At 34.8% G+C, this 15,998-nt stretch overlaps 1 protein-coding gene across 5 annotated transcripts in view; it reads right to left on the reverse strand.

Moving 5' to 3' along the window:
* The window catches only part of FREM1 (FRAS1 related extracellular matrix 1), a 146,001-nt gene that overhangs the window by 86,591 nt on the left and 43,412 nt on the right, over nt 1–15,998 (reverse strand). For all 5 annotated transcript variants that reach the window (XM_074282924.1, XM_074282926.1, XM_074282928.1 and 2 more), the window contains exons 8-13: nt 15,715–15,846; nt 14,057–14,401; nt 13,234–13,376; nt 5,387–5,583; nt 3,699–3,789; nt 1,196–1,363 (exon numbers count right to left, since the gene is read on the reverse strand). In XM_074282924.1, coding sequence (XP_074139025.1) covers nt 1,196–1,363; nt 3,699–3,789; nt 5,387–5,583; nt 13,234–13,376; nt 14,057–14,401; nt 15,715–15,846 — 1,076 coding nt within the window. The remainder of the gene's footprint in view (nt 1–1,195; nt 1,364–3,698; nt 3,790–5,386; nt 5,584–13,233; nt 13,377–14,056; nt 14,402–15,714; nt 15,847–15,998) is intronic.

The raw sequence follows: 15,998 nt of genomic DNA on the forward strand, positions 1-15,998 counted from the left end.
AGGGGTGGGAGGGAAAAATAAATACATTCTTGATAATAGAAAAAATTTAATTTTATTTGAAAAATGTCAATATCATAATGATAAAAAAAGTACAGGTAGCAATCTACATTTTAATGATGGACTACAGTTCCTTATGGCTTATCTAAACACTGGGTGATAAAAAATAAGGAAAGATAAATCCATTTTTAGTTCCTTTTGGAAAATTATAAAGCCTATCTAGATTATATGGTAGCATTGCTGGCCTGCAGTGAAAGCAAATTAGCACTTTTTGGTTGCTAGGAAACCCATAATTTAATCTCCTTCCACTGTTCAATATGTGAGACACAAGGAAGCAGGAGAACATAAAATTAAAGAGATATTGATGAAATTTGAAAATATCTCCACATTTTGGGAACTAGAAAGTTTCACCTTTAGTTAATTGAATTATAGTTACATGAGAAGTAAAAAATCTCTCTATATTTTGAATTAATGGCATTTAAAGTATGTTATTGCAAAAAAAATCTAAGAAAAAGTCATTTTCTTCAATTCAATTTAGTTTCTATTCTGTTATATATTAAGATATAGAAAGAAGAGAGATGTGCTATATCTTTGCTCTCAGATTATTTAAAGGGAAAAAAATCATTTTAAGGGAAGGGGAAGCATTAGTTCTAGACTCAGAAGAGGTGGGTTCAAATCCCACTTTTAATGCTTACAACTTTTATAAACTGAGTGAATGACTAAACTTCACTAAACTTCACTTTCCAATCTGTAAAATGAAGTTAGGTAACCTCCTTTCCAAGGTCCCTTCCAGCTCTAGCTCTTTGGTCTAGGGAAATTGGGGCTTGCCCCAAGGCTCTTAAATTTAAGGGACACTGGCAGCACATTGCATTCTTCTGGCAGGATGGAAACAATTGAGGTTAACACCAAATTCCCAAGAATGGGAACTCTGCCCATAGAGGTCTCCCTCAAGAGCTTTAGTTTCCCAGGGTTTTTCCTATGCCCTCCTTCATTAAATTTGTTTTCAAGAGTTTGTTTGAAAGATTTTATATGCATCTTACCCTGGATGCTCAATGGTTAATTATAGCTCTGAGGGAGAATGAAATTAATGCAAAGGAAAAGACCAAATAAAATATCAAAAGAAATGTGAAATTTTGTCTAATTCTTTCCTTCCCTTCTTTCTCATCCATCTTCTACTCCACTTCAAAGTTGTACCTACCTCAGGAGCCTGATTATCCACAGGGAGAATAGTAATATTAAAGCAAATTCCATGCAAAATGCCTCCATGTTGGTTACTGATGGAGAAAACAAACTGAACATGCTGGAGACGAGGTCCTATGTCTTGCATGGGTGGCATGTAGGCCACTTTCATGTGGTTTACAGCATGCTGCAAAGACAATTAACAAAGGGAAAGATAAGTTTGTAACGACCAAGAACTTGAAACAGAGGTTTTTGTAGCAGTTGGCATTGAACAGCCTAAAGAGCATTTTTCAAATGTAATCTTAAAATTTTTACTGAGATGGTCTCTAAAAGGTAAGATCAGCTTCTTTATTTGTTTGTTTGTTTGCTTTTCTTAACAAATTAGGAAAGACAACCAATAGAAACTAGTGAGATGCTAGTAATGCTTCTCTCCCTCATCTAAAAGTCACAGAACATCTTACACTGCTCTTACTCTATTTTCACATTATACATGTATGGTTATTTGTGTCTCATCATCTATTTATAGAGAAGAAATTAGTGGAGCCTAATGTTGACTAAGAGAAGGAAAGTAGGCAGGATCTCACTTGGAAATTGTGCAGCATTTTCAATGACTCCAACTGTGTCCTGCAATGAAATTCTAACTCTTTTACATCAATGATTTTCTGGTAATACTATATTATTATATATCATGAAATACCCCAGATTTCAGAAAAATCACAAGTGATCTGAAGGACAATAAATAATAAACCAAAGCACATGAAGGCAATATGCAAGGTATTATCAATAATGACTCTTGGAGCAGCTAAATGTCTCAAGGGATAAAGTGCAGTCCTCCTGGTGCTGGAGTCAGGAAGATGTGAGTTCAAATCCTACCTCAGACACTTAATACTTCCTGGCTGTGTGACCTTGGGCGAGTCACTTAACCTCAATTACCTCAGCAAAAAATAAAAATAAAAATAAAAAAATTGATTTGCATAAGAAATGATACGAAAGCAAATTAAAAATATTTTTGCATCAAGTTAGCACAGTAGAGAAACAACTCACTTAAGAATCAGAAGGACCTGAATTTGAATTGCAGAGTTATGAGTTGTGTGATTCTGGACAAACTGCTGAATCTCTCTCAACCTCAGTTTTCTCATCTTTAAAATGTGACCAATCATGGCACCTATCACCCAGGTTTGTAAAATGAAATAATATTTTAAAATTTTGAAAACTTTAAATCACTACATATATGCTAGTTATCTTCATGATGATGGTAATTATGAAAATGATGATGTGGCCATAAAATTAGGTAAACTGATATTGTAATCAGATGGAAAACACAGGTATCATATGTAATATTAAAAGACATAGAGGAACGTGCCTAATAAATTGAGCAGATCCTCTATGGAGGATTTATGGAAAGACAGACAAAAGTTATACAGAATTAAGACAGTATTAGTAGGTTAGGATCTCTAGTGGTAAAGGGAGTGGTATATAACTATAAATCTGGATTCATTAAAATATTAGAGTAAGTCTTAGCACCTTCTATTAGTCCCTTGAGGACAAAAACTGGCTTTTATTCACATTTATGTTATGCCCCTCTTGGAGCCTAATAAAAGAGATACTCAAATCTTGACTTATTTGATTTGAATTGACTGTAACTCACAACTCAACTTAAATTCCAGGACTTCCATTATCTTTCCTGAACCACTTGATAATTTCCTCTCTCCAACTCAGACTTCATTTAGCACTTTATTGTTTATTTCTTTAAAGCACTTATGTTGTATATGTAAACATCTATCTTCTCTCTTATCTCCCTAACAGAATATAAGCTATACAAGTACAGAGGCCTTTCCTAAATTTTCTCTCTGTTCCGCTGCTAGTATAGTGCTCAGAGAGGCTTCACAAATGTCTGGCCAAATAAATTGAATTGCTGCATTCAACAGCCAAGAGACACACAGAAGATAGCCTGAGAAGTGTGAAAGAAAGTTGAGTATGTATTTCTATAATTTTTCCCCAGGTTATATAATTTATGCTCATGGTCACAAAGTTAGTAAGTTTCAGAGGTGGAATACTGTGTATTTGGATATTATTCTACAATTCATTAATACTCTCACTTTTATCATCTCATTTATTTTTTATAATCAATAGTCTATTTAATATCAGTTTACAAATTTAAAGGGATCTCTGAAAATGTAACCAATGGTCTGTGAACTGTGGACCTTACCCCCACAACATATCACTATGAATTCTACTGCCACTATGATTTCATGGATTTTTTTTTTCCAAATGACTGAATCTATGTCCATGAGAAAAAGTTTTATCAGCTGCTAATCTTGCCTATGAATCTTCCTTGCCTTGAACACCATTTCTTCTATTTCTCATGGACAATAGGCAGAAGGAGTAAGGAAAGAGTGAGCAAAGGAAAAAAATTAACACATCATTCAGCAAACAGTCCCCAATATTGGGGTAATTCCCCCTTGTCCCAATATCAAGATGTCTCTTGCATGTATACCTGATATTCATACACAACATCGCACCTGAGTAAATGATCTCAATCCAGGAGCTGAAGGATCCTTGCCTAGCTTCAATATGCTATCCACCATGAACAGTTTCCCAGCATCAGAGTGGCTAAGGAAAGAAATTAGCACCAATTAGTGCATTTACCATCAAATCTGGGACCTCATTTTCAAAATTCAAATTTCACAGGCCAGGAAGAGAACATACTTCCCGATTGTCATTGTTTGCCAAGACAACCAAATGGCATTGTTGGCGTGTTTACTCCCAAGGCAGTTTCATCATTGCTGATCCAAATGTAGTTTAGAAAATGAGTATAATGCTTCATTTTTTGACATGAGCAAAGAAGTTATTATTACCATCCCAAAAATTATTAGACTGCGACTTTGTTTAGGATACAAACATAATGTGCTTCTGGACTTCTCTGGCCCTGGTGCAAATGGTTTGTCTTTGCACATAAATGATGATTCCCCAACTGACACAGGGTAAGTTTGAGGCCACAAGTGGGTGTTTGAAGTGATGGTTGTGGGTTCACACCATGTAACTCCTGAGACTAAGTCCATGTCATATAACTCTGTTCCCTGAACATTCCCTGTACTAGTCTTTCTCCATACTCTTCCTGAGGAAGTTCCCAGAGGTAAGAATAAATGACTCTTCTTCCATCCTTGTCTGCTGACTCCCTATCCATCTTGTAAAGTCCAACTCAAATGCCACCTTTCCCATGATTCCCTCTTGTCGGTAATAACCTAATGCCCCATGCCAATGATAATAACAATAGTAATTCATACCTCTATGACTATCACATGTATTATCTCCCTTGAGCACCTGACATGATATATGGCTTTTCTAATGTTTTTAACATGTAATGACAAGGTTCATATGAGCAGGGGCAAAGGCTTATTGAGGCAGCTAGGTGGTATATTGGATAGAATATTGGGCCTGAAGTTGAGAGGACCTGAATTCAAATATCACTTTTTCTTCTCTCTCTCTCTCTCTCTTTCTCTCTCTCTCTCTCTCTCTCTCTCTCTCTCTCTCTCTCTCTCTCTCTCTCTCTCTCTCTCTCTCTCTCTTTTAATTAGCTAAGTAAGTTATTAAACCTCAGTATGCCTCAGTTTTCTCAACTATAAAATAAGGATAATACTAGTGCCTATTTCCCAGGGTTTTGTGAGGATTAAACAAGATAATATTTGTAAAATGTCTGGCACATACTCTTAATGATGCTTGTTCCGTTCCCAAATAAATTTTATACCTCTTCTCTATGATTGTTCAGTCATTCACTCTATGGATTTGTCCATGGGGTTTGTTTTTCTGTTTCTTTTTTTTTTTTTTGGCAAACATACTATAATATTTTTCCATTTCCTTCCCCAGTGTATCCCCATGTTACAGATGAGAAATTGAGGCAAATAGCGGTTAAGTGACTTTCCTAGAGTCACAGGTACTGTCAAGAGGCTAGATTTAAAGTCAGATCTCCATGACTATAAGTCAATGCATTTCACCACCTGGCTGCCCTACATCTACTAGAATGCTCTGTACACATATGGCATTTAATAAAGAGCTGTCATTTGCTCATTTGCTTGGTCAAATCCAGAATTTGCATTTTTGTAGTAAGCATTAGACTAGAACTAAGGCAAAGGTGTTAAAAAAAAAATGCTTGCTGAAGGAAGGCAACAGAAATACCCTTTCATTTTATCTCCACTTAAAGTTAACATACCCATAACTGAAGGAGAAAAATGGAGGTGTTGTTATGGTGTAGAGAAGCTCTCTCTCATGAGATTCTGTATCTACAAAATGTAGATGTTTCTTTGTGAGATGAGCCACCTCTGTTTCCTTGACAACCAAATGCCGAATCACTCCAGGAACCTCTTTTGGGAGCTCATCATCCACTGGAGTGATGTGTATCACCACTATCTGAAATGCAAAATGAAGAATTGGTTGAATTGGCAGAAAGCTAAACATACATTCAGTGTCACAACTCATTTATAAGATATAGTTTTAGAAAATGATCTGAGAGTCAAAGAAGTTAAATAATTTGTCCTTGAGCATCTGCTAATAAGCAGGGGGCAGAGTAAGAGGTGTTAAATTCAATTCCAGTACTCTATTCACTATAGCCTCTTCCTTTCTATAGCATCATGATAATTAAATCTTTTCCAAAATAATTGTTACATGTGATAAACTCCTTCTGGAACAGGAATTTAAATTAAACAAATAACTTTTTTTTTCCTTCTACTTAATGCTATCTCTAAAGAATACACTTAACACAAATGTAAATCTGTGATCATAAAATTTATCATTAAGGGCTGGTAGGTGTTACAGTGGATAGAGAGCACTAAGCTTGGAATGAGGAAGACTATTTTCCTGAGTCCAAATCTGGCTTCAGTCACTCATAAGTTGTGTGACTCTGGGCAAATTACTTAACCTTGTTTGCCACAGTTTCCTCATTTGTAAAATGAGCTGGAGAAGGAAATGGCACTCACTCCAGTATCTTTGCCAAAAAACAAAAACAAAAACAAAAACAAAACAAACAAACAAACAAAAAAAAAATGGGGTCATGAAGAGAAGGGCGTGACTGAATGACTGAACAAAATAGTTATAATGATGAATATTTTATTTCCTATTTTTGTTTATGCACCATTGATGTATGTGTATATGTATATACATACAATTTTTCAAATTTCAATATGCTTCCTTTTTATCTACTCCATCTACTTTTTAATCTACTTTCTATCCATTTTTTGTTTGTCTACATTTTATCACCAGAATGAGCTACCAGCTGTTCCCTGATCTCATCTTGCTCTCTCTCACCTCTGTGCAGTAGCAAACCAGCTTGCGCTATTACCTTCTGCTGAAAGTGGTCTTTCTCTTCTCAAATTTTTCATAAGTACTTTTCTCAAATCAACAATCCTTTACTAAATGACTACCATGTTCCTGAAACCGTGCTGAGGGCACTTTGTCCAGATCTTTACTTTGGTACTATTGCATTGTACCTTACACCGTGCTTATTTGTGCACATGTTCTTAACTTCCTCCCCTCCTCAGTTTGCTGGAGGAGGGAAGGAGGGCCTGGGACTGAGCCATTTTCATCTTTGGACCCTCGGCATCAAGCATAAAGCATCGTTTATAATAAGCAATTAATAAATCTTTATACTGTTTAACTGAAAGCAATTAAGACACTGCTCAATGGTATAGTAAGATGAGATGAGATCATGTATTTTCAGTGGATCCATGATTTTATCCAAAGTATATCACTGCCATTAATGACTTCTCTTTCTGCATAGTTATTTTCTAAATCCTTCCATAAGTCCACTAGAGAATTTTCTTCAAGCCTTTTGATAGCATATGGCTTAAGATATACATTTATGAAGCCTTTCTCATCCTGCATGATTTACCAACTTCCTTTTCTGACCAGACATTTCCTAGCTTGCACTTATGTATACCACTTCTTTCAAATTATGTAGCTAATATGTTACAACCTATTTATACCTAATATGTATCTTTCCAAAGTTCTTTTGGTCACCTATAATTTTGATTCTTTGGATATTGTAGGGTTTCACAATTATATAGGCATATATACACATTTTTATGTATTTATGATATACTATGGTGTGATATAATATTTATATTTAAGAAAAGATGAAAAATTTAACAATGCAAAAATTTCAGAAAATTTTTATTGGTTTATCTATTCTTTAGTCTGTAGGAACTTTGAAGAAAACATTGGCTTTCCAATCTGAACAAAGGAATTGTGTTAAGCTTAGCTCATATTGCTTCACCTTTTGCCCTCCCTGCTTCACAGAATAATGGGCTAAATTAGGTTGTTCTGGGGACAATTTTATATATGTGTGTGTGTGTGTATGTATGTATGTATGTATTATATATAATATACACACACTCACATATATATATATTCATACATATATAATAATAAATAAATAAAAGTCAGAATAAATCTAGAATATCAGAACTTTTAAAACAGATTATAAGTGAAATTGACTTCTCTCCAGATGCAAACTATAGAAATATACTGGATTATTCACTGTATAGAATTTCATTGTAATCAGAGCTACAAAGCATGACTACTTTGGCCCATTAGGTAGGATTACAAATGTTAGGTACAATTAGCCTTTCATTGTAATGGCATCCTCTGTTGAGAGATGAGCTTTGACCTTCATTTATATATATATATGCATATATATATATGTATATATGTGTATGTATGTGTGTATATGTATGTAAAATATGACCTATTCAGCTTTTAACAATGGAATAGGGAAGGGGAAAAGTCTTGAGTTCTCCCTTTTAAAAAAGGCTTCAAAACTGTTTAAAAATAAAAAATGTTGGTCCTCTAAATGGGAAGAGGACTCAAAACTACATCCATACCATTACTTCTACATAAAAACAGCATAAGAATTAATGATAATTCTGTTAAACCCTGTAAAGCCTGGCATCTTTTTCCATAAACATTTACTTTTCTTACTGTCCAGCTAACTGGGTTCTCTATCATAGAGCTAAACCAGAACTCCCAAATAAAATGTTAACAAGAGAGAGGATAAAGAGATATAATAAATAAAAGAGGTAACTTGCTAATAAGAAGATACATAAACTAAATATTTTCCCACTCATTACTAATTCTATCACTATAATATATTCTAACTTTTACATTTTAACCCATTTCCCCCTGTTTTTTGGTCATCTGCTATCTAACTCTTTTTAAAACCATAGGATCATAAATTCAGAATGGGAAAGAGGTCATTTGGTCCAAACTCCTTATTTCTTAAAAGAATGAAATGGAAATAAAAATTAAGTGACCAAGGTTACAGATGAAGTAAATGGCAGATTTGAAAACTGACCTAGTGCTGGATCCTTAGATTTAGTATTCATTCTAATAATCAGGATATCTCAAGAATTACTATCTTTACATTTATCTCTCATGTATTCATTTCTCATTTTGAGAGTCAACAGCTATTCACTTAGATTTGGTTGGAACTACTTGGTGTATACAAGATATTCTTCTAATCTTTATTCTTCTAATTTGGCAGTGAGTTTGATCTTTGCTCTGCCTTTGATGGTGAGCAACTATGTAGTACAGTAGATAGACAGCACTGGCCTTGGAAATCAGGAAGACTTATCTTCCTGAGTTTAAATATGGCTTCAGACATTTATTATCTGTGTGACTCTGGGCAAGCCACTTAACTCTGTTTGCGTCAGTTCCGCATCTGTAAAAATGAGCTGGAGAAGAAAATGGCAAATCATTCCAGTATCTTTGCCAAGAAATCCCCAAACAGGGTCATGAAAAGTTGAAAACAACAACTGGTTGATGGTATTTAGAGCCAAAGATAGCTAACTCAGGAATAATTCCCCCTCCCAAAGCAGTTGCTCATTTCTTTCTGCTTATGATTAAAACTATGTTTCTGGTTGAGAAATCTATTTATGATATTAAACATGAAACTTCTGAATAAGTTAGACATCTTTGACTTCTATTTTATATGTTATAATCTTTGTACATGTATATACATATATATTTCAACATATTTTTCACTCTCTTCCTCTGGGTCCACCTCTGTATTGAAGTCATTAAATCTTGCTTTGACGAATGACATCAAGATCTTCATGGAAGTTCTATGCTTTTTCAATCTCAACTCAATACAATAAGCATTTAAATGCTTTCTAGATACAGTGCTAAGAAGCAGAGATACAAAAGTAAAAATTTAACAGTTCTTAATCTCAGACTTTACAATTTCTTAATCTTAATGTCTTCCTTCAGGGACCACCTTCCCATCTCACCTGTATATTTGATTGTTACCTCATCTTTAGACTATGAACTCTGTGAGAGCATGAACAGTTTTTGCTTTGTTACAGAAATTTTAAAATTCTTTTTATTATTAGGTACTCATGGCCTGACCAAAATTTGTCCCATGTAATGTGAAATTGTATTTTAAAGCCTTAAATATTCCTTAGATAACAAGTAAAGAAGAAGAATGTCAATAGTCTCTGACTCCTTGGCAACATGTAAATTATCCTCAATCAGTCCTATTTGTGAAACCACTAAATGTAACAATCTGAAAAACTGATTTAGTTTTACCTAAAGAGCTTGTTTGACAGTGTCAAGGGATGTATGAGATTATGGCTTTATTTAACTAAATTACAAGCCTTAGTTGATATTGAAAAAATTTAGGATTATGGATCTATCTTCTTTTTAACTTTTATGGCCTAAGAGGAATTTACGATTGAAACATGTGAATTATTTCTCTGTCATTCCGACGTATTTTTGCCTATAAAAGGACTTGTAAGGGTGTTAATTGGGGTTCAGGTATTCTCTGAGGCCTGAATCTACATTTAACATTAATAAAAATCCTGATTTTTTGACTCCATAATTTCTGCGTTGTGATAAATATATTTTTGGCAGCAGTTACCCATCACATGAGATCGGAGAGGAGGCATTTCTACCATAATAACGTGTGTGTTTGTTTGCCTTTCTTTGTATTCCCAGGGCTTAGCACAGCACCTGGAACATAGAAGGCACTTAATTAATACAAAGTGACTGACTAACGTGTCTTCAAATGAGTAAAAATTAATTTGATGGAGGAACAAGCATAGAAGAAGGTAAAATTAGGAAAGGCTTTACATAGGAAATGGTTCCTGAGCTGAGCCTTGAAGGAAGATAAATATAATTGGAGTTTTATCTATGATTCATCTGAAAGACAGGCACCATGTCTCAAGTTAACAGCCTGCTGCCATCCAAACTCATGAAACCTCTGAGAGTGTGTATATCTATAAAGCTGAGAGTCAGCCAATTTTTTTTTTAATTCCACGAACATAAAGAAAAGGGTGGGGAAATATAGTGGAATGGAGGACAAGTACCTGCCTTTAATTCTAAAACACAATTTCATGTGCGATAAGCTCATATGATGTGAAACCACAGGATACCCAGAGAAAAAGCACCAAGTTTGGCATCTAGCATCTAGAAGGACTCAGAAGCAGACAGTCTGGATCAGAGATGCCGAGAAATCAGTGAGTCAGCCCAGAGAGCCATTTGTTACACTAGTATGTTGGCTTTCTGGATTTCTATACTGGGCTCAGACTTGGGACACCTGTTACCCCAGGACTATCTGAAGCTAAACAGTGTTTTCTTCTATATTCACAGATTTAGAGATTGTCCACAGTCTGGGTGAATACTGTCTAAGTCTGAGAAAGGATGTATCTTTATGGTCCTATTGGGATTTTTAAAAATTGGTTCTATGTCTATAGCAAAAACTGTATGCAATAGCATGTTTGATAGCTCATCTTTACGGCTTATTCCATTAAATCTTGTTTAGGTTCAGGGAAATACAGCAAAATACAGCAGACCTAGGGAAAGAAAGGGAGTTCTTTTTTTTTTTTTTTTCCCCAAGAGGTGGGGAATCAAGAGTTAATTGGATAAATCAGCATTGACCACACCCCATAGGATAATAAGATAATAGAGTATAACAACTGTATTAAAGTGCTTGGAAGGAGACAGGGAGCAGAGAGGAGAAGGGAAGGGAAGAGAAGAGAAGGGAAGGGAGAGGAGGAAGGTCAATTCTCTGAGAAATGCAAATATTTGACACTTCCTAGGACCTCCTTGTATTGTGAAGAGCCTATAACTGACACGGTGAACCTAGACCTTTTCTATGCCTGGTTTCTTTGGTGATCAGGTTGGGACAGCACTGCCAACCAATGGTTAAAACCTACTTGAAGCAATAGGAGGAACTGTATTTCAGGCAAAGGAGATGAATTCATGGAGGTGGGAAAATGAAATGTCAACTTCAGGAAGCAATAGTTGGCCAGTTTGGCCAAAACACAAAGTGTAGGAAGGAAAGTAATGTGAATAATACTGGGAAGATAAATTGGAAGCAGATTGTGAAGATTTTTAAATGCCAAAATAAGGACTTTCTTTTTAATTCTAGGTAGCCATAGAAAATGCTGAGTGATCACAAAATGTTAAAAGATCTATTATGCTTCCATTAGGGTGGGAAAGAATCTCTATGGAGGATCTGGAGAAGACACCAAAAAAAATCACAAAGAAAGAGAAGCTTGATTAGGTCTTAATCTGAGTAGTTGGAAGCTATTAATGAAATATTTTCCTGCTAATGTTATCTTCTCCCATTTCTGTACCCATTTATTTTATGTGTCTATATATATATTATATATAATAACATTATATTATACATTATATCTGTGTTATATATGACATATACATTGTAACATGTATTTCATGTTTTATGCATTTAATTACATTATAGTATACATTATATATTCCTACATTATAATATAAGCTTGAGCACATGAGATGTTTTTGTTCTGCTTTGTATACTAAATGATTAGCAAAGTACTTGGATGGAGTAAACAGTTAATGAATGCTTATTGGTTGTTTGATAAGAACATGAATCTTTTGAAAGATTTACATATTAAGAGTTTACTATGTTTAATTCTCTATGCTAAGAGATGAGAGAGATTCAAAGATGAAAACCTATATAATTCCTGCCCTCAATATTATAATCCAATAAAGGAAATGTCATATATATACAAATAAATGTAACACAAGGAAGAATGTAAAAAATGGAAAATGGCATAAGAAATATGAAAAATAACAACAGTCTTGGGGTTGAAGGGATTTCTCAAGGCAATTTAGTTTAATCCCTCCCCTATCTAGAATCCCTTCCATTTAACTGCCCAAGAGTGGCCATTCAGCCTTTGTTTGAAAATCTTTAGTGTGAGGGAAGTCACTGTCTTCTAAGAAAATCAGTTTCCCTTTGGACAATCCGAATTCTTAGTTTTATTGAGCCAAAAAATCTGTGTCTGCAAATCTTCCTCTAAAGAGAGAGCTCATTTGATCCTTGTTAGCAATATGAAACTTTCACAAACAAAAATTTAATCCACAGAGCATATACATCCACTCTTTTTGACCTGACTTCAATTTGCTTCAATTTCTAAGATTTTATAATTGTCCTTTAAGAAAAGTTTGCTCAAATAGATTTCCGTATCCTATTTTAATGATTTCCTCATAATAATACTTTGATTCCTTCAAAGAAGCTGATTGAACATCATTAGTTCTTTTTTTTTTAAAGAGCAATACTTAGCATTTTTCTCAAAGTGATTTAAAACTATCATTTTCCCAATTTTTTTAAAACAATCATTTTTCTCGGGGGCTGCTAAGTGGCGCAGTGGATAGAGCACCAGCCCTGAATTCAGGAGGACCTGAGTTCAAATCTAGTCTCAGAAACTTAACACTTCCTAGCTATGTGACCCTGGGCAAGTCACTTAACCCCAGCCTCAGAAAAAAGGAAAAAACAACAAAAACAATCATTTTTCTCTTTTGAGTCTCACAATAGCCTTTTGAAGTAAAGATTCCAAGTGTTATTTTTCTCATTTTATGGATGAGGAAAGTAAAGCTGCTTAAAGAGTGAGGTGACTTGCTCTTGATCACATTGAGGTGTCAGAAACAGTCTTCAAACCTCCACATTTCTAAGTCTAAGTACTACATTGTTATATTATAATACCTCCCCAATAGTTTTTCAAAGAATGCTCAAAGAAGTCCTCTTACCTGTGGTTCTGAGAGATTGGGAGGATCGTGGCTATCACACAGAACAAACTCGAAAGAATCCTCAAATATTTCTCCACCAAAGTGTCGATAGTAGATAATTCCATTAAAGAGATCTCTCTGAAGAAAACCAGGAACTGGATAGCCTGTTGGATCACAGAACAACAGGTAACATTTCACCTAGCATCTTATGATAACCAACCTGTCTCCTGCAATTGACACTGCCTACTAAAAATCATTCATCCAGAAAGTACTAAATAAATACTTTGCTAAATCTCACTGGTACAGAATAGTTATAAAAATATTTGGAGTGGGAAAGAGAAATGAGATAGGGTCAGGGGAAAATGCAAATTGTACCTTTAAAAAAGGGAAATAAAGTTTTTCTTGTGGCTAATGTGTCGAAATTCTAATTTATCATCTTTAATAAATATAAGAATTATCAGTCATTAGCACATTAATAGTTCATGTAAATGGATCTTGCAAAAAAATTTTTGTGTGTATCTAAATTTGCTTTCCTTCATAACCTAAAGATCCCTTCTTTTTCTTTTTTTAAAATCCTTTTAATACTATTAATTTCCATTACCAACTTTTATTCTCTTCCCTAACAGAAAGTACAAAAGCAGCTTTGAGCCCATTCTAGGTCCAAACTATAAAAAAAAAATCTGATTAGAACGTTCTAAATCATTGACAGTTTATAAGAAAATACCTGATGATGTGAGATCTTCTAAGAAAGTGAACTTGCAGTAAACATGTAATAAATATGGAAACTGTCCAGGAAAAAATAATAAGGGAAAAAGACACTTACTGTAATTGTCCCCTAGCTTACCAATGAGTCCTGACCCTGGTTTCTTTATGATTTCCCCAGCCTGGGAAGGTTTGGTGATATTAAAGAAAATGTAGTCATCACTGGAATCCATGTCAGAAGCTTTCAGCATGGAACCTTGGATGAGCACAGTCTGTCCCTCATCAAGTTCAATCACAACATTTGTTATGAGGAGAGGGGGGCTGTCATCTTTAGGCAGGATATTGATGGGAAACTTGTGGCGAGTGCTGTGGTGGCCATCAAAAATCCTGAAGACCACAAAATCCTTGGTGGAGTCACTGTCATCATGATGGTAACGAACAGCTCCAGCCTGAATGTCAGCTATGGTGAAAATGAAGCCTTTCCCTCCTGGAAAAAAAGGAAGTGAAATAACTATTGAGATAAAAGTCTAAAATGCTACAGAAAAAAAAAAAAAAAAAAAAAAAAACATGTGGCAATCAATAGCACTACCACAGAAAGAGTTAGAGCTGAATAAGAAACTGAATACAATCCTCAGTATCTAGATGAGAAAACCAAGGCCAAAAAACGGCACATGACTTGTTATGAAATATAGGCAAACTCAAGAGGGTAACTCAAGTTCTCTGACTCTAGTTTGGGGGTCCTTTCTTAATTGTCATCACCAAGGTGGCAGTACAATACACAGAAGCCCTCTTGTTTGTCATCTTTGAATAATGAGTCTAATGGTCCTCAGGGAGACCCAGGTCAACAGTAGTCTAGGAGTGGCAGGGCATAGAGCTCACCCATTTCTCCACCTGTAATGGAATTAAGAACACTGGCTTGGATTCAATCTGAAAACTCTTTTTGAAAGTTCATCAGAGAAAAAGGCACAGTAACGCTGCCTACCAACCTACCAATAGACAACTCTTTTATATACATGATTGTTATAACCACAAGACATGTGGAAAGCAATGTGGTTACTCCTTATTGGGTTACCAGTGATTTATGCAAAAATATGATACCATTTTTATAATAGTCATAAATAAATAAGAACAACCCTGTTATATTCTCATCTCAGATCTTACATTAAATATACAGAAGTAAGGTAAGTGCATTTGACAAGGCAACATTGGAATAATATTTGGAAATTATTTCAGACCTTGTGTGAAAGAAGAAAAGTCACTTTATTCTTGAATTTCCTACTTGAAAATGGAGTCAAATCATATTCTTCTTTCTGAATCTCCAATAAGGGACACTTATTATAAGAGTAATTATGTTAAGCCTCTAGGACTCTTTAGAAAGAACAGCACATATAATCAAAAAGTATAAGACTTATTTTTGTTATATTGAATATTGCTAATTCCTGCATGACTGGCCCTTCTTTGCCAGTGAGAATCACAACCCCCTTAGGCTTATGAGTTGCCATGTCCAAAATAATTCACTATTATAAATACAAGTTACTTAACTCTCAATATCAGTTTCCTCAACTATAAAGTGGGAATAATAGGGTCCACTTAACAGGACTACTGTGCAAATCAAATGAGATAATACATTTAATGCATTTTATAATCTTTAAAATATTATTTAAAAGTTAGGTTTATTGTTGTTATTAAATGCATCAGATGCATTTATCATTCCATATTCCATTCAGTAACTTAAACATGATAGATCCTCCATAAATGCTTCAGGAATTGGACTTAGGCAAAGGATAATGGTCAGCTTACCTCTTACAGTAAGTCTCCCGTGCTGTAAGCCATCAACAATGACCAGGCGAACGGCACTGATGTCATCATTGTCTACTATCTGAAACTGCTCCCAAGTGATAGGCCTTGACTGTCCTTCCAGCAGACTCAGACCTGCAAGAATTAAGAGTTTTTTAAAATTCTGTGCAGTGCCAACAGATCTATTGTAAGAGAGTCTTGAGAATAGAAAACTGGAAGATAATTCTTACAGGACTATCTACAAATTAAATATTTTGAAAGTATTTTAAGGTACTATGATCAATTTT

Source organism: Sminthopsis crassicaudata, chromosome 1, assembly GCF_048593235.1.
Source record: "Sminthopsis crassicaudata isolate SCR6 chromosome 1, ASM4859323v1, whole genome shotgun sequence".
In the NCBI taxonomy this organism is placed as follows: Eukaryota; Metazoa; Chordata; class Mammalia; order Dasyuromorphia; family Dasyuridae; genus Sminthopsis; species Sminthopsis crassicaudata.